The sequence below is a fragment of the Rhincodon typus genome, chromosome 8 (genome assembly GCF_021869965.1).
Source record: "Rhincodon typus isolate 14 chromosome 8, sRhiTyp1.1, whole genome shotgun sequence".
In the NCBI taxonomy this organism is placed as follows: Eukaryota; Metazoa; Chordata; class Chondrichthyes; order Orectolobiformes; family Rhincodontidae; genus Rhincodon; species Rhincodon typus.
The window spans coordinates 15,698,286-15,725,180 of NC_063339.1; the positions used below are offsets into that span (position 1 = coordinate 15,698,286).

The following is a 26,895-nucleotide window of genomic DNA, read 5'->3' on the forward strand; positions in this document are numbered from 1 at the left end:
CAGAAATGAGAACCTTCAGTATGAATGTAGATTGAATAAGTTGGGGCTGGTTTACTTGTAGAGAAGAAAATGGAGAGGAGTTTGGGTACAGGTTTTCAAAATCATGATAGGGAGAAGCTGCTCCTGCTCGTAAGAGGAGCAAAACAAATGATCATATGTTTGAAGGGATCTACAAAAGAAGCCAAGGTGACATAAGAAAAAAACGTTTTCACATAGCAAGTTGTTAGGGTTTGGACTGCCCTACCTGGAAATGTGGTGGAGGCAGGTGCAATTTAGGCATTCAAGAAAGAATTGGATGATTATTTTGGTAGAAATGTGCAAGGATATGGGGAATAAAAGTAGGAGATTGACACTATTAGAACCAAAGCAGACACGATGGGCTGAATGGCCTCCTTCTGCACTGTAACAATTCTGTTATTCTGTGAAACCATAGCCCAAATTTATGTCACCTGGTGCATCATAAAGAGGACAAATTAAGTGATTTAGGAACTGTAACAATCATTAGTATTGTTGCAGTAAAAAGTCATTACTTCTACCTGGCATCTTCCACAGCAGAAGATGAGGATGCTAACTTCTCCCCCAGAAAAGTAGCCCTCTTCCTTAGCTCAGCCTCTCGGTCTTCAGCTGCCAACGCCTCTTTGGTGTATGACTCTTCCATCTCAATTAAGTGTTGTCGTAATCGCTGCAAATCCTGGTTCAAACGCTGCTCCTTATCACGTGTGTGCTGCAACTGAAATAAGAGACGAGACATTACCATTACCATCACCATCCCCAGGTAATATTCTGAATAATCTTTTCAAGGACAACGAGGCATGGGCAATAATTGGACTGGACGGTTCGTCCAGTTAGCCATACCCTCATCTCATGAATAAATTTAAAAAATTTTTTTCCCAAGTTAATAACCAACATGGCTAGACAGAATAACCACGATAATAACCGACAGTCAGAATATCAATGGAATATAATAAAAGAATATCATAACTAGCTGAGCATGAGACTACATGAGTTTCTACATGACGTGATAGCAAGCATGTAGCTCTCTTCTTCAGATAAGTGTTTTGCTTTGGTAAGAGGAATGTGGAGACAAAACATAAAATAAACGCTTCCAATCAAAAGAAAGTGCAGAAGCAGAGGGAACTTAAGTCTGTAAGTCAGTGAAGGTGACAGGATAGGTTGTGAGCAATTAGTAAAGCACAGAGTATCCTAACTTATTAACAAGGGCATACAGCATAAAAACAGAGGTTATGTTGAATTTGTACAACCACATAGCAAAGGAAACAGTGAAGCAAAGATTTTATGGTTCCTTTTGTGACTTAAGTTAATATTGAAACATGATAACATTTTTGAGGTACAAAATTTTTTATTCAAACTAGGTTTTAAACTGGTTCCAGAGATAGTAGGAACTGCCGATGCTGGAGAATCTGAGACAACAAGGTGTAGAGCTGGATGAACACAGCAGGCCAAGCAGCATCAGAGGAGCGGGAAAGCTGACATTTCGGGTCTAGACCGAAGAAGGGTCTTAGGTTTTAACCTGATCTAATTTTGTAACTTAAAATATGTAACAGGCCTATGAATATTAGTTTCTTATTGTTATTTTGAGCTACAAAATATTATAGGTACCAAAAGATGTGTGGAGTCACACACTGGGAAATTTGGGATAATAGTTCATCAGTGGGAAATAAAACTACACATCAACAAGATGCATTATTTATCTACCCGATCTTGGTAAACACCTGTAGATCTATAAAAGGGACAATCTTATAACTTGATTAGCATATTAAGAATGAATCAGGAGACAACGGGAAACAATGTCACTAAGATGTCCATTACTTTTAAAGAAACCAATCAGGAATTGGGCAGACACTACCTATTAAATCCAAGACTGACCATGACTTGTTCATATGTTATCAAGCCAATTAGAGCCACAACAATGCCACCTGAAGGCTGCAGGAACAGCACCTCATATTCCACTTGGGAACCCTGCAGCCCAATGGTCTCAATGTGGACTTCACAAGCTTCAAAATCTCCCCACCCCCGACCTCATCCCAAGACCAGCCCATCTCGTCCCCATCTCCTTGACCTGTCCATCTTCCCTCCTATCTACCTGCCCCTCCCTCCTCACTGACCAACCCCCATCCTAACACCCTACCTATACTCACTTTTATTGGCTTCATCCCCGTCTCCTTGACCTGTCTGTCTTCTCTCCACCTATCTGCTCCTCTATCCACCTTCTATCATCACCTCCCCCTCTCTCTATTTATTTCAGAGCCCCCTTCCCCTCCCCCATTTCTGCAGAAGGGTCCAGACCGGAAACGTCAGCTTTCCGGCTCCTCTGATGCTGCCTGGCCTGCTGTGTTCATCCAGCTCTACGTCTTATTATCTCAGACTCCAGCATCGACAGTTCCTACTATCTCTCAATTAGAGTTCAGGATGTCTCTGATCATTCACACTGGGTAATGGCTAGAAAGGGTTGATTTTTAGTGCTTTAGTGAATGCCAGTGAGCAGAGTAGAATAATAGACCAATGCCCAGTGAACTAAATCAAGAATTGGCATTGTAAAGTTGATAGAGTGAAAACCACCGCTTTTATTCACTATTATTTCTTTAGTAATCGCTATAACAAATTATGCAAAACTTGTCAAAAATCTCTGTAGGGGTGACGCGTATTTGCTTGCACCAAAGCAGCCCACGTTTGAAGCACACGAGGACTAAACAAAATGAGTCAGTCTGCTCTAAAATTTAGAGTGAAACATATTAGTACCTTGGAACAGAACCACGCAAGGTCATACAAAGACCCTACAACCCATCATCCATGAGAGTTTTGATAAGAGGATGCCTAAGAACAGACAAATGACTGTAGACTCATTAATGAAAGGATGTTGTCCCACCAATGACATAGCACCAGGGGTGTAAATCTTAGCTCATGAACCCATCAGATCAACTCCCTAAACAGCTGTACATAACAACAGCTAAAGGTATTTTGTAGTAATTAGTTTTTCACCTACAGTATTAAGAAATAGACTGTAGTTAAAGAATTATTCAGGTTATCCCAGAAGTAGTTTTCCACATATAACCAGAATACAAGCAGTCGGGGAAAAAAGCATTTAAGCCCAGAAGTGAAAGTTAATTAGATTGGTCCAGCTCATTAGCTACAAAGTGTTAGCAGTAAAAGTAGCTGTATAACTTTACCCTTTAACATTATAACAGGAATTAATCATATCAATTAGTTAAAACTGTCTTTCTTTTTAATATAAAAAATAAATATATATAAAAAAAGGACTGTGGAAAATTTAAAATGAATAATTAAATATGATAAAGGCAGCACAGGTAATACCATGAATAACAGAATTCAAACAGCCCTTAGAGGTAACAAAGTCTAGGACAGACCAGGAGTACAACTAATAACTTCTAGAATGTGAATTAATAGGATGCATCGAAAGATCAAGGCCCAGAGATTACAATGTCTAGTAAACACCATGAGATCATGAGAACCTGGGGCTGTCCCTAGGAATGTCCTGCATTAATTAGGTGTCCCATGGGATTGGGTGATTGGATTAAGGGGAAGGACAGTGACTATATTGCATTTGATTATTATAACACCGTATGTAAAAATGCTGTACTACTTTGTAAAATTAGAGCATGTCATTGATCTCTCTTCCGATTAGGGGAAGATTCTTTGGCCCTCTCCCTGCATCAGCCAGTTTTTGCTTGAATAAACGTCGTCCACTTCCCAATCATCCCTGCATCCTGAGTTTCTGTCCCTGGTTTGCGGCCGGGGTGGGTGGGAGACTAATCAGGCCAAGTAAACCTTTAGCATGGGATAACCTGAATAATAGCATGGGTTGACCCCCAAAATCTTCGATTGGATTCTAGCAATCTGTCTTTTGCTGTACCAAATCTATTGGTCCAACCGCAAGTTACCCCACAGCATTTTCAGTTACAGTGCAATGCACTCCTATTAATACTGTTTAATGCTCAAGTGCCTAGGTTTACGTCATAAAAGATCATGATATGTAATAAACAGTAATTCTTTTCATTCACTATCTTCTCTTACTTCCATTGGCTTCCTATTGAGTTGACTGGCAATTTTTGTTTAATATCTTCTGCCATTATCAGCTGGATGATGTACAACTGCATCAAGATGTGACCATTTTCAGCCTATTGTCCACTAGGTCTAACATTAAGCTGTGGGAAGTTGTGCCAATATAAATGAAGAACAGCATGCGGAGAACAGCTCTCAAACAAAACAAAAACAAATCAATGCAAAAGTACAGAACCCATAATTATAGACACTCTTGAAGTTTACACAGCACAGCAAGAAACAGAAAGAGACGTGAAAGCTGAAGAAACGAGATACACGGGGATTTGTGGCTTACAAGTGCCTTAGACACTGACAACTAACATTTAAAACAGATAACACAGTGTGGAGCTGGGGGAACGCAGCAGGCCAGGCAACATCAGAGCAGCAGGAAAGTTGATGTTTCGGTCATTTTCTGAAGAAGGGTCCTGACCCGAAACATCAGATTTCCTGCTCCTCTGATGCTGCCTGGCCTGCTGCGTTCCTCCAGCTCCACACTGTGTTATCTCAGACTCCAGAATCGGCAGTTCTTACTATCTCTAACATTTAAAACAGAACTTTTCATTTTTTCTATCACTCACAGATGTTTGTATAAAGAAATCCCAAAAAGTTTGTTTAGGGAAGCTTTAAAAGATTTTGACATCATCTTGAATGCACCATTCCCACTGCAAAGTTTTTTAGTCTCTGCACAGGATGCTTGCCACAATTCAACTGTATTCAGAATAATAGAGAAGAACAACAGGGAAGTTTGAACTTCAGCCTTTAAACTAAATCTGATTCACAACAGCCAGTGTTCCAATTTCAAACATGCAGTAGCAACCATGTTAATATCAGTACCTTCCAACGTGGCCGTAATTAGACTATGCATCATATTTACAGCGGGTGTAGATGACTCACTCTCTAATAAAGCAATGGCTTATATGATGGTACACTTTGGTTACGTTTATACCAGGTCATGACCTGAATCAGAAACATGCATGTTTTGCAAATATACTTCTTCAATTTCTTTAAAGATAGACTAAGCCAGGCAACTCTGTTGGTTGTTTTATATCACAAGTGAATACATTACCAATTATAATTATAATTCACTTATGCAATTAATAAAACTTATCTTTGCACAATGAACATGTGGAACCTCATCATCATGGTGAGTCATAGATTTAACTTACACTCAGATAGCTAATGGTTTATTTCATCAGCTATCTTGTTGAAGCTTTCTCTCCTGCTCAATCTGCTGGGAGCACATGGGCTGCTTTGTCACCAGACGTTTTACTCAGAGGGCTCTACTGCTTCCCTTCCTCTTTCATGTAAAGTCAAAACTTCCTCATACTCATCCAGTGTAGTTTTAATCTTCATTTTGATCTCTCATCTTGTCATCCCTACCTTGCCCTATTACTTACCCTCTTCCTTGAGTTTATTTACTTGCAAATCCCAATTTTCCTCGTTTCCCATTATAATTGGTTACCTCTAATCAAGCACTATTTCTTTTATTTTCAATCGTAATTTTACTGCTGAAGACACTCATCAATGCAAACTAATGTCCTGCCTCCAAACTCCCAACATTCATGCACATCTCTCCAAAAGCTTTTTTCTCATCTCACATCATCAAAACATCCCTAACCAAATACATGAACAACTTCTCCAGTAACCACACAATGATGCATTATCCATAATCATTCTATCAGAAGACTTTTGACGTGGTTCACTGCATTAATTCGCTCAAACATCTCTTCACCATTATCCAGTTGAGTGGGTCTGTTATTACTTTTCTGTTCAATTGATATCTAGCGAATCGTACCCAGATCAGGTTCAGCAAAGACTTCTCTTCCCAGCTCTGTTAACTTATTCAGGTTGCATTCTGAAAATCAAATCCTACTATTCCCAGAGTCATCACAAAAGTTAAAGATGTTAAACAAGTACACAGAGTTCCTTAATTTATCTAATTTTTAGACCTAGGTTGATAGAAAGCATGCAATAGGTTTCCAACCTTAACAATAACTACTATTTATTACAAATAAACAGACTCTAGCGAAATTAAGCAATTTTGAACCATCAGAATATAACTCGATTAATTAAAACTCTAATCACCTTACAAAACCCCTTCTACACACACACAAACGGACAAATACAAGGAAAAGAACATGGGTGTTACGGATGGAGGGACAGACTGGGAAAGTAGTTCACTGGTCTCTGTTCAAAGGATTTGTTAAGATGCTGATCTTCCTGCTCCAGATGCTTGCAGAAGACTGGTTCACATTTATAAAAAATGTCTCTGGCTTCTTAATGCAAAGTCACTGCTTACAGCAACTTAAGGAAAAATAAAGTATGTTTGTTCAGTCTTACATTTATTTTCACAGCACAGAATAGAGAAGGTTCCTGAACTTTCAGAGACTCACTAGCTTCTCCCTATCTTGTTCACTGGCCAAGCTGTTCACTTACCTGGGGGGCCAATCACATGGTTGTTAGCAGGCAGAATGACTTTTCCATTGATAACGATTTGGATGGGAATACTACAGACATGGTGAGTAAGTTTGCAGATGACACCAAAATAGGTGGTGTAGTGGACAGTGAAGAAGATAATCACAGAGTACAACAGGACCTTGATCAGATGGGCCAATGGGCAGAGTAGCAGATGGAGTTTCATTTAGATAAATGTGAAATGTTGCATTTTGGAAAGGCAAATCAGGGCAGATCGTTACAGTCAATGGTAGGTCCCAGCGAGTATTGGCCGAACAAAAAAACGTAGGGGTGCAGGTGCATAGTTCTTTGAAAGTAGAGTCGCAGGTAGGCAGGGTAGTGAAGATGGCATTTGATACGTTTGCCTTCATTGGTCAGAACAAGGAGTAAAGGAGTTGGAACGTCATGCTGCAGCTTTACAGGACATTGGGGAAGCACCCTTTGCAATACTGCATACAATTCTAGTCACCCTTCTATAGGGAGGATGTTGTTAAACTTGAGACGGTGCAGAAAAGATTTCCAAGGATGTTGCCAGGACTGGAGGGTTTGAGTTATATGGAGAGACTGCATAGGCTGGGGCTATTTTCCCTGGAACATTGGAGGCTGAGTGAGGACCTTATATAGGTTTATAAGTTCATCAGGAGCACGGATAGGGTGAATAGCCAAGGTCTTTTTCCTAGGATGGGGGAGCCCAAAACTAGAAGGCATAGGTTTAAGATGGGAGGGAAAAGATTTAAAAGGAATCCGAGGGGTAACTTTTACATGCTGAAAGTGGTAAGAGTATGGAATGAGCTGCCAGAGGAAGTGGTGAAGGCTGGTATAATTACAACATTTAAAAAGCACCTGGATGGGTCTATGAATACAAAGTGTTTAAAGGGAAACGGGCCAAATGCTGGTAAACGGGATTAAGTCAGATCTGGGTGTTTGGTTGGCGCGGGCAAATTGGACTGAAGAGTCTGTTTCCGTGCTATATGACTCAACTGGTCACTAGTCCACAGATCAATCAGCTACTTGCTTCTAGCTGATTCTCCATTTGTACACAAAGCCCTTGGCTCCAGCTCGTCTGCCAACCACCAACTACGACTCGAACCAGCAACTGTGTTAGGCAGCACTTGCAAAGAGTGTCAGGTTATTTGCTTTCAAAAGGTGCACCAATCCCTTAACAATCCTCGGGTTTTTAAAACAGTTCTTTTCCATTACAGTTCATAAGTAAAATGACAGTAAAGATCTTTACACCTATTTTGCCTTTTTAGAAGTCTCTGAATAAAGCATTCTTGAACCCTTCTCAAAGGTCAAGTCACCCCAATGTGAAAAAAATCTGACTAGAGAGTCAGATTTCACATATGCACTGTTAGAAGTTTTACACTAGCAGAAATGCTCATGATCGAGATGCTTAATATCATTATGACTCTAGGACAATGTCAATGCTCTTGTCCAAACAAATGTAGTTATACATACACTGCACAACACAGCTCCCTTCAAAGTTTATAGCAATATTGACACAAAGTTAACTGGCTTGATAACAGTGCCATTTCCTTCCCACAACCATACAAGGTGACTTGGAACAGAGCCCTTGCAACATGTTTGACCTTGACTACGATATTCTGTTGTACAAGACAGATCTTTTTCAGACATGAAGAGTTTGAGTTACTTTGTCAATTTGGAATGTGGCTGGTTCACAGTCTAGTTAAAGTGAACAAAATGCTCAAAGAAGATGGAAGGAATGCAAGCACAATGTACATTCGGGTCAGCTGCAGCACAGGCTGAATAAGAGAATACTCATTCAGTAAATCTATATAGCTGTTGGTACAATCAGCAAAAATTAAATTAGCTTTGTGAACAAATGTTTATCAGGAATCAGATACAACTCAAAAACCATTGATCTGGATATGACTGAAGCTGCTGATTTGCAACTGTCATACCTTTCAGTAGTGCTCAGCACACTTCATAACAATTGCAGGGCTTAAATTTAATGACTATTTCAATAATATATTACCTCATTCACTAACGCAGAGTTTTCCATCTGTTTCTGTTTGAGGGCCAGCATTACTTGGTCTCTCTCATGCTGAAACATCCCAGCTTGCTCTTGCATTGATTTCACTTCATTCAGCAGTTGATTTAACTCACCAGTCTTTCCCTTCAAATCATGAAATAGAACTGATCAATTCCATAATGAAGCTCAAATTTAGCAAGGCAGGTTTATTTAAAAAATACATGTTACTAGCAAAGACCAGTGCTGTAATGCTTTTGTTTGCTTTGTTTAACCAAAAGGTAGTAATTTGAGCCATTTAGTCATGTCTAGACTTCTATTTTTTCAAATACCAACAATACCAATCATATGAAATTTCTTCATGTTTTTAAAATGCCCATTATATTGCTGATGTAGGAATTTCAAGTCTTAGGTATTACTGGGAAAAGACACATTTTGTTGAAACTTTACATTTGCACTCATCTATCCACACAGTGCGCCTGTTTCAACTCAACAAAGCAGGCAGCAGCATTTGGCCCATATCCCTTTCTCAGGACAATGCCCTGATCAATCAAAGCCATCAGGCCTGGTTTATAATTTAATTGTGGATTGTGGAAGAACTGTGGATGCTGAAAAGAAGAAGGGTCACTGAACCCAAAACGTTAACTCTGCTTTCTCTCCACAGTTGCTGCAAACCAGGTGAGTTTCTCCAGCAATTTCTGTTTCTGCATAATTTGACAAAGCTCAGCTGTGAACACTCATTCAGAATTAATGGACACATTCCTCACGACAACGCCTCTATCATCAGACTCCATTTATCAACCAAACAACACATTACACATTTTACACATTACAATCAGCACATTTTTTTTCACCTTAACTAGTACTTTTGCAAATGACCAGATGAGTGCAAGACAAAAAGATACAACAAAATGTATTTATTTTCAGCAATACCCAAGTTCTGCACTACCAAGCGTCAATTTCAAATCTGATGTGACTGAGTGTTTTCATCCTCCTCCTCCTGTCAAGTATTTGATTTTTTGAGATCTCAATCACAGGAAGTATTCCTGAGCATCTTCAACTGAAATGGGGTGGAGGGTGTTTTGATTCATTCGTGGGACAAGAGCGTCGCTGGCTAGGCAGCATTCATAGCCTATCCCTAATAGCCCAGAGGACAGGTCAGAGTCAACCACATTGCTGTGGATCTGAAGTCACATGTAGGCCAGGATGGCAGTTTCCTTCCCTAACGGACATTGGTGAACCAGATGTGTTTTTTCAACAATTGACAATGGATTCATGGTAATCACTAGATTCCCAATTCCAGTTTTTTTTTTATTGAATTCAAATTCCACCATTTGCTATGGCAGGACTCAAACCCAGGTCCCTGTAATGTTTCTGGATCTCTGGGTTAACGGTCCAGGATAATACCACTAGGCTATTGCCTCCCCTGGGATGGAAGAGACGGGGCTCCACTTGAAACCATTTCAACATCAAATCTGGAAACATCCAACCAAAGAAACTATTCCATTGTGTGGGAAAAACAAAGATCTCAAATAGTAACAAGGTTTCTGGGTCAACTTTCAGACCAATGTGAAATGGCATAAAATATACACAATCCCTTTCATTAACATCACTGGAATCATCTAATAGGGAAAAAAAGAAATAACTGCACAATTGCAATCAAATGATAAAACTTGCAAGTCTTTCAAATCGTATAGAACTGTCACTTACCTTTGACAAAATAAATGTCGATTTGACTCAGGCTTCATAAAATGTGGCCTTAGAGAACAAAGGACTTGCTTCTCTAGAGGCATTATGTATAGAAAACAGGAGGGATAAGAGACTTAAAAACTGAAACAGAAAATACTGGAAATGCTCAGTACATCAGGCAGCATTTGTTGAGAGAAAAATGGAATTAGCATTTTAATTCCTACTATCAGAAAATTTAATTTGGTCAAGTAATACCATTCACATATTTAACAGATGCACAATGCAAGATTATCTGGATAAGGAATGGCATAAAACAAAGTTTAACATAGTTTAGGAGCTTTATAAAATGTTAAACAATCCAGCTCACTGTCGGCTCCGTGAACTCAAGGATTAAAACAATGTTGGAAGTGTCAAGTATATAGAGAAGTTATTTTACATATTTTTTATGTTGCCAGAAACTGAGGAGTAGTTGGGATGAGAACAAAAGTCAACAAATTAGGTTATTTAAGTCAGATAGGGATAATGCAATAAGAAAGCAAGGTTGTACACATTGGGGGCAATGGATGTTGCAAATGTTACATTTTCCATACAGTTCTCAGGAGTTCCCCCTCCTCACCAACAGGAAGATTGGATGGAAATAATTATCACTACTAACACAGAAAATCAATGATCAACATTGGCTAGACTTTAAATTCTTGTTACATCAAGAAAAAGACGGAATACAAAGTTACCCAGAAAGTCTTTAAGTCTGTGCCTGATGGTTCATCGGTCTATAACTGATCTATATGTTGGATGCTTTTGCTTCACTGAAAATAAAAATTGGGGTCATAATACAAATTGTGTTATTTAATCAAGTAATTCTGATCAAAATTAGAATCAGCTAAGGATCACAGACGTGTTACAATATATTTGTACTTAATCATAATGCAAATTAATTCTTAAACCTGTTCAATCTACATTGCAAACATTAAAAGTTTTGAACCCACCTCTTCTTTCTCCTTTAGCAGTTTTTCTAATGCAGAAGCCTTTTCTTTCATGGAATTTTTCTCAAACTCCCTTTCTCTCAACATCATAGAGAACTGCATATTAGTCTCCTGCAGAGCTCGAAATTCAGTTTCTTTTTCTTTTGATTTAGCTACAATTTGGTCATTCTCTTCTTGGACTTTATGGACATCCATCTCCAAAAACAAAATTCTCTCTTTCAGATTAGTGACAGCTTGTTTCAAAACTTCATTTTCAGCTTCCCTGTTCCTTAAGCTCTCTGTCACTGATGACAACTGATCACTTTTTGATTTAATAAGCAGATCTTTTTCCCTGAATGACCTTTGTAGCTCTTCATTTCTCTCCCTTACATGTTTCATCTCCAGGGCAGCAGCATCTTGTTCCTTTTTGTCCATTTCAGCGTCTGCTGCCTGAGAGCTCAAGGATTTTATGTTATTTTGAAGTTCAACTATTGTGGCCTCCTTTTCCTCCAATATTTTGCTCAAACATTGTACCTCTTGTTGGAGTTTTTTAATTTGGTCAAATTGCTCTTCGGACAAGAATCCACTGCAAGAAAGCGGTGTTTGCAATACTCCAGCTGCGGGTACCCCATCCAACTTGCCAAGTATAAGGTTCTTGGTACTGCTGAGCTGCCCAATGCTTTGCTGGACCTCTGCTAGTTCTTGACTTAAGGTTTGCAATCTCTTCTCTTTTTGCTCGTAACTATGAATTAATCGGTTGTAGTCTATTTGAAGCCGAGAGTTACAGTCACCATCAGTCGACAATCGGCCTTGAAGTTTAAGGAGCTCATCCTGAAGCTGTGCAGATTCATGCTGCATGTTCTGAACAGTGGTGATCACCTGCTGCTTCCACTCCTCCATTTTCTTTACTTGCTGTTTTAATTTGTCACGCTCTTGCAAAAGTTCTTCAAACTGATTACTGCTTACCAAGCCTGATTCGCCTCCAGATCCCATTCCGGATGTCTGCAGGACAGTTACTAAAGTTTGGCACTTCTGGGTAAGGGCATCTATTTCCATGTCCTTCTCACGGATAATCCGAGACAAATTCTGGATTGTTTCCCGTACCATGTCTTGACTTTCATTCTCATACTTATTGACCATTTTCAGATTTTCCTCTTGGAGTTTCAACAGAGCAGCTTCTTTTGCAGCTACAATGTCCATCATTCTATGGTATTCAGTCTTCAGTTGGCTGTTCTCTCTTGTCTTTTCATTTAATACTGCTAACATTTGCTCTCTCTCCATTGCATAAGCCTGCAGTTGCTGTTGCAAGTAGGCCACATCTGCACCAACTTGCATGTATGAGCCAGGTGTCACCCGCGCATGAAGCTTTTGGATCTCCAAGTTTTTCTGTTGAATGATTTGAGTTAGTCTACCCACTTCATCTTTAAAAATGGGTAATTGATCCAACTGCTTATTCAGAGACAAATACTTTTCATTTAATACTTTTATCTCCATTTCTTTTTCTTTCAGTCCATTAACCAGCCTGTCAATCTCTGCTTTGGACAAATCATGCTTTTCATTTCCATTCTCTCCATTGACTGTTAGTACTTTAGTTTCTTGGAGAATGACCGGAGCATCTGCAGGAGAGACTAGGACCTCCCTCTGAAACTGAGTTCTCATTTGATTTATAGACTCCTGAAGGTTGTGGATTTCTTCATCTTTCTCTGAAATTATTTTTTCATACATTGAAGTAATCTCTTGACACTGTGTTTTTGCTTCATCCCCTTCTTTCTCTTGTGCTTGTATAGAACGTTGAAGCTCCAAAACATTTTGCTTTTGCTGCTCAACTGTCTTTTTGTGCAGCCTTATTTCCTCTTCAAGACTATTCTTTTTATTGTTCAGCTCAGTTATCTCTGTCTCAAGCTCGATTATTATATCAAGGGTCTTGGGCTCAGCAGGAGGCTGAGGCCTGCTTTGTTGGTCCCGGAAGCGATCCATTTCTTCCTTGAGATGGTTGTTTTCTTCTTTCATTGCACTTAATTGTCGGTCTTTCTCTTCAAGACATTGCTTCAAGGATTCGCAATCTCTGGAAATGTTTGCATTCTTTTCAATTTGTTGCTGTAACTCTGAACTTCTTCTCTCGAGTGTTTTGACAAATACTTCCTTTTCATTCAAAAGATCAGTCAATTGCTGCTGTCCATCCAAAGTGGATTTCAGCATTTCCCTAGTCTCTTCATGGTCGATTTCCAATTGTTGTACAGTGCGTTTGAGTTCTTCAATCTTAAAATCCTTCTCCTGGTTAGCCTTAATGAGATGGTCATGCTCTTTCTGCAAAGCTGTTGCATCTAAATTTCGAGCCTTTGTTATCTCCTCGATAGTGTGCTCATATTTTGCCGCCTCTTCAGTTACTCGTTTCTCAGCCTGGTTCAATTCAAACTCCAGCTGGGCCTTCTCCGTTCGCAATGCCTCAAGTAAAGTGACTCCCTCCTTGGAAATCTCACTTCTACTGGCTGTAGCTGCCTCAAGCTGCTCTTTCACATCATTTATAGTTACAGTGGCTTCCTTCTTTTCTGCAGCCAATTTTCCATTCTGAATTTTGAGATCATACAGTTCAGTTTGTATCTCATCACTTATACATTTCATTTCTGAGACCTGCTTCTTTAGCTCTGAAATTTCTCTCTCTTTATCTTGGAGCAATTCTTCTTGACCTTGGTTGCTTGGAGCTTGCTCAACAGCTTGCGTTAATTCCATTTTGACTATTGATAGCTGTGATTCAGTACTCTGCAGCTTCTTCAAAAGATTTAAATTTTCAGCCTTTAAGTCAGAGCTATGCGTGTTTGATTTGTTTAGCTTCTCCATTAGGTCTTTGACCTTCATCTCCAGCTGCTGCTTACTCATATGCAGCTCATTAAGTGCAAAAGCACTCTGACTCAGCTTGTCTCTCTGAGACTCTAGCTCTTTTGCCATGAATGCCTTATCTGCTGCAACAATCTCCAGTTCTGATTGCAATTCTTTGATCTGGTTTTCAGAATCTTTCCGCTGCTGTGCCAGTAGATCTTTCAGTGTGATCACATGCTTTAGGAAAAGATTAGAAAGCATAATGTTATACTGACATGTTTCAGCTTTATTTTTGTTTACTGTATAAAATTACTGAAAGCCAAATTGCCAATGGTATAAGTTGCTCCTAATGTTCCGTCATGTGCACGCCAGTTGGAAGAAAGCAACTCTATATGGAAGAAGAAAGAAAGGAGAACAAATGGAGGAAAGAAAACAAACCAAACATGGATACTAGTGCTCCATCATCGCCGCACCAGAAGCTGTGGCTAATCTCCAAAATACAAGAAGCCAGAAGCACAGTAAGGTGTAGCAGGGGAAGGAAATGCTTCAAAAAAAAAAAAAAAAAAAAAAAAAAAAAAGACTGACCTAAAAGGTTAAAATATATTATTTGTAGTTTCTCCATAATTGCATTTCTAAACAAATTTTTAATGATAAAAATGTGCACATTTAAAACATAACGTCAATAGTACACACTAATATTTTAATGGTTTAAACATGTCCTATGATGGACTGTACAACTGAGTTCCAGACTTTAGGAAAATAAACATGTGGGATTACGGGGCTAGAACAAGGGAATGAAGCCGATCGGATTGTTCCACAACAGCCAGATGATTTTGATGGGCCGAATGGCTTTCTTGCTGTGCCATACTGACTCACGAAAAGAACAATGAAGGACAGCTTTAGAAAAACAGAAGAAAGCACAATATTATACTGGCATGTTGCAGTTGCATTTCTGTTTACTGTATAAAATTAATGAATGCATAAATTGCACCATTGAAACTGGATTGGGAGCAGCTAATAGCGACTACAGGAAAAATGCTACTATTCAAAATAAGTAAATTTTCCTTACGGAAGTACTAATGGAAACAATTGTAATTTAGATACTTATAACTGAATACCCTTTTTTAAAAGCAATTAGAAACAAGAAGAAACTAGTGATGATGGGAATGCAACTAACAGAGCAATGCATACCTCGGTGGCTTCTTGATTCTGCTTATCCAATTCTTCAAGTTCAAACATTAATGTGTCTTTCTGCATGGAGATCTCCAGCAGGTCACTCTCTTTTGTTGACAAATTGTGCCTTAGCTCACTCACTTCCTTGGTCAGATTGTTCAGATCCAAAAGAGAATTTCCATTCCCCTGCATATTTGAAAGTTCCTCTTGGATAGCATCCTAGCATTGAAAAGAAAATAACTTGTGTCAAATTGCGCTCATTGCTATAGAGCAGATCACATTTTTAGATAGTTTTTATGGTTGAAAATAGCAACTACCTGCAATAGTCAATTAACCATGTTGTCAGTTCCAATACTGTTTTCAGTCAGAGATAAACTCCACACAGACAGTCACCCAAGGCCGGAATCGAACCGGGTCACTGGCGCTGTAAGCCAGCAGTGCTAACCACTGAGCCACCATGCCGTCCAAATCCCCAGCATCTGTGGGGAGAAAGCAGAGTAAACCTTTGAACATTAACTCTGCTTTCTCCCTACAGATGCTGCCAGTCCTGCTGAGTTTCACCAGCAATTTCTGTTTTTTTACAAATACCATGTGGGGTCATGTGTTCTGTTGAAATATTAGCAAGGATTGTCTTTTTCGTAATGTCGAATATTATTTGCATAGTTGGTAATGCTTCCTCAGTTATGCCTTATGCTTGTTTGACACAACAGAAGTTTCTATAGTTGAAATTTTGTTTAAAATTCGTTTAATTTGGTCAATAAGAACTCAAACCATTTGTTTGAAATCATTGATTTCTACCAGGATTATAATAGCTGCAGAACTTGGTTCTATGCAACTGAATCATAGCAAGCATAAAGTACATGCTTCCAAAATTAAATTTACAGGTAACATCTGTAGCTTCTGTCATTCCACTTCAACATCCACCTTCAGCATCGTGTTAAGAACTCTCGTGAGACAGCTTACAACATACCATCTATCCAATTTGATCTCACCAATGATATTCTCAAATTATCACAAACTCATTCAAAGAGCAACTGTCAAATAAAATAATCATAATACCCACCCTTTCTTTTTGCAATTTCTCCTTTTCGTGGATTGACAACTGCAGACTTACTTTCAGCTCTTGAATATCTTCCTTCCCATTATATGTAGCCTTAAAAAGAAGTTCAAAACAATAATTGTGAACCAGTGCAGTTTTTATGCCATACATGAGAACAATTTGTATGACAAATAATATTTCAAACATTTCTAAACAGGGGAGACTATTTTCTTCTCTTGTTATTTGGAAAATGTTGTGCATTGTGTAAAGAAACTCTTGCCCTGGATTAAAATACATGAAAGAAATTTCTCTCAATCTATCCAGCATAAAGACTAAATAAGAAGTGACGACTGTTACCAGACATAATTTTGAACTACTCAGCTAAGCTAACAAAGTGCTCTTAAATTTGCATTTTTTTTATATTCATTCACGGGATGAGGGCGTCACTGGCTAGGCAGCATTTATTGCCCGCCTCTAATTGGCCAGAGGGCAGTTCAGAGTCAACCACATTGCTGTGGGTCTGGAATCACATATAGGCCAGACCAGGTAAGGATGGCAGTTTCCTTCCCTAAACAACACTAGTGAACCAGGCGGGTTTTTCCAACAATCGACAATGGATTTGTAGTCATCATCAGATTCCCAATTCCAGATATTTTATGGAATTCAAATTTCACCGTCTGCCATGGCGGCATTCGATCTCGAGTCTCCAGAATGCTATCTGGGTCTCTGGATTAACAGTACAACAATAATACCACAAGGCCATTGCCTCCCCTATTTTCAATTCATACAGATAAAATCATATTGGCACAGCAGTTGATTATTTGTCTGCATTCACATGAAATATATTACACATACAGAATTTAATGTGAATGCAATCATCTTCGCGATTAAAAAGTAGAATGAATGGGCCCCTAAGTAGAGTAGATATTTCAGATACCAGAGTTTCCTCCCTCGCTCAAGCAGGATTGAGTTCCTTTTACTTTAATCAAGAACTAAAACTTATCAACCCAAATTGCAGTTGTATATTTATATTTCAATACAAACAGAAAGTGCTTCAAACAAAATGATAGATGTAATAACAATTGTCACATACACAAAGTTGGAGATTTACTTGTTATGTTTCATATTTAATGCACATATACATTTTAATCATCAGAATTTGTCAATTGAACTACTCCCTACAAGTGAACGTTCAAAGTTGAACGCTACAAGACAAAAGTAATCTGTGACTTACACTCACTCTACTTTGAAGCAAATAACACAAGAAATAAAACTACTGAAAGCATTAAAAGTAAACAAAAAAACAAAATCTTGCTAGGAATAACTACTTCCTTATAGTGGAGTTTTAATTAATATTCCTACTGTATAAGCTCATAGTGCACCATTTGCATCCCACTCATGGATAATGCTAACTGTAACTCAGAACATATCACACAGGAGTTATCAAGACAGCCTGATAATAAGAAAAATCTAAGTAAAATAGAATAATACAACACAAATTCAACATAGCATCAGTCGTAAAGCTCAAAGTCGATTTGCAATTACATACTTCATTAGTGTTATTTAATCTCTTCAGTTTATTGTCTGCATCTGCAATCAAAGGAAATGTGAAAACATGTTAAAACTCTAATATATAGGGCCAAATCCATTATTCATCCTTGCAACTTGCCAGGAACAGACAAATGTTTTCATTTTCAAAATTATCTGAGCAAAAGATACAACTTAAGAGCAGCTGAGGTGAAGACAATTAAAGAAACTAGTCTAAACGGTGTTCTTTTTCGCCCCATACTTGGGATCAACCTCAGTCACAGTATAAGGAAGTTAGAAGGAATGGGGAAGAAGGTATTCCTTAGCTTTTTCTAATATTTTCACCCTATAAGAGATGATTCCTACCCTTCCCATGGGGAAGGTGCTCCTATATTGCAAAGTTTTGTCAAGTGTTTAAGATCCATTATATTTCTATACCTTAAAAGTAATATAGGAACTGGTAGAAAAGGCCAAAGATAAAAACATTAATACGAGAAATGATAATCTATGTTCCCTCTAAATTCTCCAGTCATTGCGTGGATCTCCAAGGTCTGTGCATGGCAGCAGCTGGAGAAACAATAAGTGAATGCATCAGCATAGCACAGAATGTTAATTGGCATGCGCTGATTCCCCACCGAGCAGCTACACAGTGATTTAGAGGAAACATTGATGACAAACTGACAAGGACAAAGCTAAAGGACAATCCAAGAGTTAACCAACAGATGGTGCTAAAGGTTACAAAACTAATAAGAGCAAAACTAAAGGTTCAGTCTCTGAATGCATGTAGCATTTGAAATAAAACATGTGAACTGATAGCAGAAATAAATATGATCTGATAGTCATTCAAGAGATATGGCTGCTGGATAACAAAGAATGGGACCTGAATACTGAATGATACAGGACTTTTAAGAAGAACAGGAAACTAAGTAAAGGTTTTGGGATGGCTGTTTGTTAAATAGTAGTATGCGCACAATAGAAGGGAAAAGCCTAAGCACAGTACATGGACGTGATTTGGGTAGAGATAAGAAATGACAAGGCAAGAAACCATGTTCTACTTGTACTTTTCTCAATTTCATATAGAGTATTCACCCCTCATGACGTGGTCTCCCCTACAAAGACCAAGCGCAGATTGGGTGACCACTTTGCTGAACAACACTGTCATGTCTCGAGTTAAGAAGTGTGCATAGTGATCTGATTGAAACTGGTAAAATTCTTAAAGGGTTTGATAGGATTGGTACGGAGAGGTTAATGCCCCTGGTTGGAGAGTCTGGAAGTACAGGTCATAATCTCAGGTTAAGTGGTCAGCCATTTAGGAACTGGGGCGAAGGGAAATTTCTCCACTTCGAGCACAGATCATCTTTAAATATTTCAATCCAACTTCACACATTCACAGTATACAGCATCTACCATGCATTTGCCCCCACTCAAACTGACCAAATCACGTCTTTACTTCCTCCTAATCACTGACAATCCCACCTCGTTCTGCCTCATATGCAAATGTGGAGATATTGCATTTTATTTCCTCGTTCAAATTATTGATACATTGTGTGAATAACTGGGGTTCAAGCACCGATCCTTGCAGTACACCACCTCCATCAACCTCCACACTGGACCAAGGATATTTTTTCTTTTTGTTTTCTATCAGCTATATAAATCCGAATCCATATTTTCTGTGATTCTATGTGCTTTGATTTTGCACAATAACCTCTTATATAATCAACAGTTTTATGAAAATCCAAATTGAAATGGAAGATCAGTTTTGATCTCATTGAATAGTCGAGTGGACTCAAAGGGATGAATGGCTTACTCCTGCTCAAGTTTCTGGTCTTGTTTGTAAAATGCAATACTTAACTATTTTGATTGAAAAAACAGTTGCTTCACTTGAATACCTGGAGATAATAATAATAACTCTATCCTATTTATCCTGTAGCATGGTTTTCTCACTACTGGCAATTAAGTTGCGATAAATAAATAAGAAATTTACAAATGGTTTTGGATAGGAAGGCAAGTGAGCCAAAAAATGGCAGGTTAAGTTTAAGGCTATCAGTTTTGCTCAGGGGAATAGAAAGACAATTTATTACTTAAATGGAGAGAAACTTCAGAGCTCTTCAGCGCAGAGGGACCTAGGTGTCTTTGTGCACGAATTGCAGAAATCTAGAATATATATCACAGAAGAGTACAGCACAGGAACCAATCCTTTGGCCCCACCTTTTCTGTGCCAACCATTCTAAACTGATCCCAACTGCCTGTACGTGGTCCGCATGCAGGTAATAAAGGAAGGTAAATAAAATTTTGGCATTAATTGCTAAAGAAATAAAGTATTAATATAGGGAAGTGTTGCTGCAATGATACCAATCATTAGCGAAACTGTACCTGGAGTACAGCTTACAATATTGGTTTCTTGACCTGAGAAGGGATATAGTTGCATAGGAGGCAGTTCAGAGTAGACTCACTAGATTCCAGAGCTGAGGGATTTATCTTATGAAGACAGACCGAGCAGTTAAGGCATATATGCTCTGGAGTTTAGAAGAATAAGAGGACACCTAACAGGGCATACAAGATGCCAAAAGGAGACTGACAAATTAGACATAGCTAGACAGTTTCCTCATGTGAGGCAATCTAGAACAGGGGGTCATAGTTTTAAGATAAGGAGTAGCAGATTTAAAAGAGAGATGGGGAGAAATTACTTCTCTCTAAGAGTCTTGAATCTGTGGAAGTCACTATCCCAGAGTATGGTGGAGACCAGAAGGTTGAGTAACTTTGAGGAGGAGGTTGACAGATTTTTAATTAGTAACAGGTTGCAGGGTTATAGAGTGCAGACAGGAAAGTGGAGTTGAGGCTGAGATGAAGTCAGCCATGATCACATTAAATGACGGAGCTGGCTCGAGGGACTGAATTGCTTATTCCTGCTCTTAGTTTTTACATCTTTGGGTATATTGCTGCACAACCATAATCAAGAGCATATTGTACCTGCAACAGCTTGCCTTAGTTGGAACACTTCTTCCTCCAGTGCCACTTTCCCTGATAGTTGTTTTTCCTGTTTCTCTATAATGCCCTGCAGGTCCACAATACAATCCTGTGACTTTTTATATTCTTCCTGTAGTCTCTTGCATTCTTCCTTCAGTTGCCTTATTTCTGTTGAAGAATTCACGTTCTCTTGGAGGAAGCCATCAGCCAGTTCCTCATTCCTGGTCTTAACTTGACTTTCCAGCTTATCTCCAGACTGTTTACTGGCTACTGACTGAGCCCTTCTCTCCTCAGGGAGTACTGAATGGTCTGCACCTGCTTCTGAAAAAGAGGTACAAGACATATAAGTTACCAAAGCACTGCTGACTTCTCAAACTGCACTGACAGAAATTCATCAGGACTCAAATGCAGCCTCAAATCCAGACAATGAATCATTATTTTTAATGGTCAAATCCAGCAGTAAAGACATCGCCAAGTCCTTGAAATATTTAAGTGCATTTGTTGTTTAAATGACAGCCTAAGCTATCCAATCAAATGACCAGGACTTCACACACCCTCTAGTTAAAGTTGCAGCATTTTTTTTATATACAAGTGATAGCTGGTTCCAAGGTAATATTCTCAAATCGATTTTTCTTTGGAAAACATTATGTAAACTCTACTTTGGCCATTCTGGACAAACTACTTTTACACTGCTTGAATTGTGCACTTAATTATTTAGATTGTAACTCCTGGATAGCCAGCAAAAAGCCAATTGGAAAACCAGGGCAACTCGCCAATACTGCTGAGCAGGAATTTTTCATGGCTCAGCTGTCAAATCTAGCAACTTATTAGGGTTTTAACACCAGTATCAGAGACATTAAGTTGGCTCTGAAAGATCTTTCCAAAAGAAACTGCATACATTAATGTGGGTCTCACATGATCCAAGGTCACCTATAAAATATTTTCTCTTTTCTCTTTCTCCCAGCAAACAGGTAATTATGACACTTGCCATGAGATGTTCAACTAACTACTCTCTCAAGTTGATCTAAGAGATTCAATGGTAGAATTTAAAAGTTTGTCAATTTCTCCGTGGTGACCCGGCCATTTATTGCTGAACCAACATCAGAAAAAATAGATGATCCAGTCATTCATTACCTCATTGCTGTTTCTGAAGCTCTATGATGTCCAAATTGCCATCTTTTGTAAATTACAATGCTGAGTTCTGTTCATTTGCTTTTAAACAGTTGATGTCCTGAGGTTGTTAAAGGAGTGAGAATTAACACAAACCTTTCTTACTGTTTCTAGTAGGACTTTCTTTTTTCCCCGAAATTTTCCTCCTTGCGGACACAACTGCAAATATCCTTTCCGCAGGCTGCTGCTCAGCTAACATCGAAGGAACAGGCATTTAAAACTGGAGCTCATAATTGCTGCTAATTAGCTTTCCATAACTTGAAGACAGTCTGATATATCTAGTTTATAACCTGTCCACATCTTTCATTTTGGAGGAGCCTGTGATTTGGCTTCTTGCAGTATAAATCACGGGTTCTCACGAATGAATGATGTTATTGATTCTTTAACAGTTGTTAAAGTCAAAAACGGCTATCTAGAACAGTGAGGCCCAGTGAGAAGGAAAAAAGAATGTTTAGGCTAAGAATGTCTGCATCTCCTGAGATTTTTCCTTAAAATGTTCTTTTCCTTGCTATTTAAATGGAGGCAGCGGAATTTTCTACGGAAATATGTCCTCCACTCATTACAACAAATCCTATGCCAATAACATTGACTTGCACTGTGGTATATTTCTAAGGTCAATCTTTGGTATCATTTTTCACATGTGAGCCTCTGCAGTGAAAACTGGTCCATCAAATACCTGTCCTCAACCAATTTTCACATACACTCCTTTACCAGTAGGTGGCCTCCAAACAGTGATTAGGAGCATAAATACTTATAACTGAGACGAACCTCAGTGTCCTCACTATAATTTGACCAAATTCAGTTCACTCTGAGAAATGCATCTGTCTCTCCTGTACTGCAAGGCTACATTACATACTGCATTCATTAAATGAACTGCAAAGCCATCAAGGTACTCATCAATAGAGACAAATAGACAGCAGCTGTCCACCCAGAATAAAAGGGAAGCTTCTATAATTCTAAAACCTAAAGTGCCCCACAACCAATCTGAACTCATTCCTCCTCAACAGCTTAAAATATAAATAAACACAAATTTCACAACTGGAAACTTCAAACATGGTTTTTAAGTTGTACACACTTGTTTGGCTTCATGATTCTACTAATTGGCAGTTATAAAGCAATTAAAGAGAAAACAGGGTCCAAAGGAGAAAATGAGTTAAAATATCCCGGTGACCATGCAAAACATTGTACATTAAGTGTGCTACTTTAATCCTCAAAGATTTCTCTGCTGCATTAAGACACATGCATATAGCTTCACAAGAAATTACTTCTAACCTTGTAACTGCTGCTCCAACTCCTCAATCCGTTCTTCATATTCTGCAAGTTCATCCCTATGCCGGAGCGTGAGGTTGGTTAGTTTCTGCCGATGTGCATCCTGCAGAGCTGACAGCTCATGCTGATGGTCATCAATCTCCTGACTAAGCTGCTTCTTCATCTCCTATAATAATCAACCAGCTGGATATCATTAGATATGTACCAATTATTGCCATAATCAAAATGTCTTATAAGGAACATTAATCATGAACTGAATAATTCCAATTTCATGTCCATTTAGCACCTCCCACACAATACTATAGAATATTGAAGAGGTTGAGGCTTACAGACCACGACATTTTCATACAGGTGATTACATGCAAGCTTTGCTGCAGATAACATTTAGAGCTTTTTTATATGTGTTCTTATTATTTCGTTCTACAAGCAGGACATTCAGTCGCTTGGACCTGCTTCACCATTTAATAAGATTATGGTACTTTTAATTAAAACCTCAAATACACATCCCCACCTACCCTGACGACCTTCAAGCCTTCTTCAACAAGGATCTATCCACTCCTACCTTAAAAATATTCAAGGACTCTGCCTTTATCATCTTTTTGAGAAGGGAGGTCTTATTCAATAGATGCTGAGCGTCATTCCAAAAACAGCAAAAAGCTTTGTAGTGATTAGGAATATAAACTATTAAAGGAGAACAAATCGGTGTATGCAATTGTCAGTTGGTCAATCTAAGTCTTCATTTATAACTTGTGCTGCTATTCTTAACTTTCAAGCAACAGACAAAGTTTTTCTAAATACAACACAAAAAAAGTGATTGATATTTACATTTTTAACCGAGTTATGATAAACGGACTTTTGTTAAGTCATGTCAACTGTTTTAATATGACTTATATATGTAAACCAAAATTGCTCTAGCATAATCCAACACACTTCAACAATTCAGCTCAACCACAAAGCATTTTATATTTTTCACCTGTTAAAAAATCTTGGTCAATGATCGATATTTCATCGAAACAGATACGACATAACCCACCTGTCTACTGAGGTAGCAAATTACCATCTAGTATAGCAGAAGCCTTATAGATCGGGAGGATGTTGTTTGCAATCATTAATTAGGGCTGAATTAGTCAATTTCAACTGGGTTGATGATAGCGACATGCTTAGGAATGTATTCAGCAGGACCCAAGGGTCAACCAGTGACCACTGGTTGGAAGTACAGTCAGCAGCTGAGGATAAAGTCAGGTTTAGCAATGAAGCAAAGATAGTATGGAAATGAGTAGAGGTTGAGAGGTGATATTATAGAGGTTTGTAAAATCATGACAGGTATAGATAGAGTTAACGGTAGGTGCGTTTTCCCTAGGCTGGGGGATTTCAAGACGGGGGAGCATTTTTAAGGTGAAAGGAGAGAGATTTAAAAAAGACATGAGGCAAATTTTTTAGATGGAGGGTGGTTTGCGTGTGGAATTAACTTCCTGAGGAATTGATGGATGTGGGCACAGTTACAACGTTTAAAAGACACTTAGATAAGTACATGAAGAGAAAAGGTTTGGAGGGATATGGGCTAGGAGCAGACAGTTGGGAATAATTTAGTTTGAGATTATATTCGGCATGGACTGGTTGGACTCAAGGGTCTGTTTCCATGTTGTATGGCTCTATGGCTGCTGATAGCAATGATATCATCGCTCATCAGTACCAAATAAAAAGAGAGGAAACACAATACATGAACACATTGATGTTGTTGAGAGTCACCTTGAACTTTGAAAAAGAAATTCAAACTCCAAGCTATGAAATGCATAAATTTAGCAAAGATTTTTCATTATAAATCAAAACTGTGCAATAATTAATCCTGTGCCAATAATTTAACATGATATTTTGAAAACCCTTATTATTTCACACAAAAAAGTCCAAAAGATCATTCCCTTTTCCACTGTTTTTCCCACCCAAGAATGGTCCAATGATCTGCAAGATTTTGATTGTTGTTTCATCTCTCCTGAGAGCAAACCATGGTGTGCCACAGCTGATAGAAATTCATCTGATGTCTTCTCAGTTTCCCCGTCTGGCACTTACACTTCCAGAGCTCTCAGTCTCTGTAGACACCACTGTCAATCTCTTCCTCTAGCTTTATCTGGCAGATCTAACAACTTGAACCATTTTTGGACTATTCTTTCTGAGCATGGGCCCCTGTCTGACTACTTGCTTAGCTGTTTAAATCAGGAAATAAGTTCTTGCAAATCAGGAATACCTCTATGCCCGAATGGCCTATATGCTCTGTGTTCTGGCTGCTAGCAGATACACAATTGCCTTCTCAGCCTGCCTCAGAGACTCTGCTGGAAGCTCTCTCTCTTCCCACAGACACAATTAATCCCTACACAAAACGGCCTCCAAGGACAACTTGGCACCAGTTAGATATTCCAGATGAAGATTCAAACCTGTTGCTTGTTTTGAAAAATATGTAGATCCTTTAAGAATGCCCCTCATTTACCTGTTGCTTTTCAATCTTTCTTTAACCTGGGGATTACATGAATATTTTCAACCTTTAACCAAGACAAGACGATAAGTATATATCTTCGGCTCCCTAGATAAATAAGCCCACCTGCTGTTTTATGGTTCTTGCCCTCCTAGCTTTTGACCTTATACATACTATATGCAAATAACTTGGGTCTGGCAACTTCAGAATTCCAAAGTTTCAAATACCTAACATTTAAAACTTTAATTATCCCAAAACTAAAAGTTACATTCCTAAACCACATGACCAATTAAGTTACACATTCATTACAACCACCTGTTAGGAAAATAACCACAATGACTTCAATGGTAAAATACTCTCATTTTTAGATTATAACAAACTGTTGGAACTTGGGTCATGCTCAGCAATTGAGACAGAAATTTGGTCTAAAGTTCTTACCTCGATTGTCTTTTGCAATTTGTATTTATCATCCTGACTAGAACTGTCTGAACCTTGACCCTTGGGTGCCTAAAATAAAGTTTAAAAGGAGTTAATTTATTTTCAAAACTACATTTTGCACCCTAGCCTAAGACAGCAAAAATATATAAATTACAATGAAGTTGAGTCCACTCTTTCAAATCAGAGCGCACACAAGCTGAGTAACTTCATAGAAATAACACTAAAACCAGAGAAAGTTAACAGCACTTACTCACCAGGATCATGCATTAAGCTATGAAGCAAGATTTATAGTACTGGGAAAATATCCATCAGAACACAGGAGATTAAAAGGAGATTTGGTAGAAGCTTTTAAAATTACAATCATTTTGGACAGAAAGAAAGAACATTGACTTCCTGGTCAGAAGCAATGACAAGGAGTTATCAATTTAATGTGGTCACTGTGTGGTTCAAAAAAAATATTTTTACTTGGAGGGTTCTTGGGGGATGGAGTGCTTTGCTCCAAAGCATGAAACGATAACTAAATCATCCTTCAAGGGAAAAATGTATTAATAATCTGAAGCAGAGAAGACATCGGGAGAACCTAGAGCGGTGAGACCAGATTTCAAATGCTTCAGAAAATGTTGAGGTGACAGGATGGCTTAATGAGTTGCTTCTGTGCTGTAACCTTCTCAGATTCTCTTTCAAGGGAACCGAAAGAACTGCGGATGCTGTAAATCAGAAACATAAACAAAGTTGCTGGAAAAGCTCAGCAGGTCTGGCAGCATCTGTGAAGGAAAAGACAGAGTTAACGTTTTGGGTTCGGTGACCCTTAGTTCTGAGGAAGGGTCACCGGACCCGAAACATTAACTCTGTT

At 38.6% G+C, this 26,895-nt stretch overlaps 1 protein-coding gene across 1 annotated transcript in view; it reads right to left on the reverse strand.

Moving 5' to 3' along the window:
• The window catches only part of trip11 (thyroid hormone receptor interactor 11), a 106,432-nt gene that overhangs the window by 52,868 nt on the left and 26,669 nt on the right, over positions 1 to 26,895 (reverse strand). The window contains exons 5-13 of the mRNA XM_048600039.1: positions 26,043 to 26,111; positions 23,141 to 23,303; positions 20,702 to 21,019; positions 17,754 to 17,794; positions 16,229 to 16,318; positions 15,184 to 15,384; positions 11,200 to 14,229; positions 8,531 to 8,671; positions 537 to 730 (exon numbers count right to left, since the gene is read on the reverse strand). Of these exons, the coding sequence (XP_048455996.1) occupies positions 537 to 730; positions 8,531 to 8,671; positions 11,200 to 14,229; positions 15,184 to 15,384; positions 16,229 to 16,318; positions 17,754 to 17,794; positions 20,702 to 21,019; positions 23,141 to 23,303; positions 26,043 to 26,111 (4,247 nt within the window). The remainder of the gene's footprint in view (positions 1 to 536; positions 731 to 8,530; positions 8,672 to 11,199; positions 14,230 to 15,183; positions 15,385 to 16,228; positions 16,319 to 17,753; positions 17,795 to 20,701; positions 21,020 to 23,140; positions 23,304 to 26,042; positions 26,112 to 26,895) is intronic.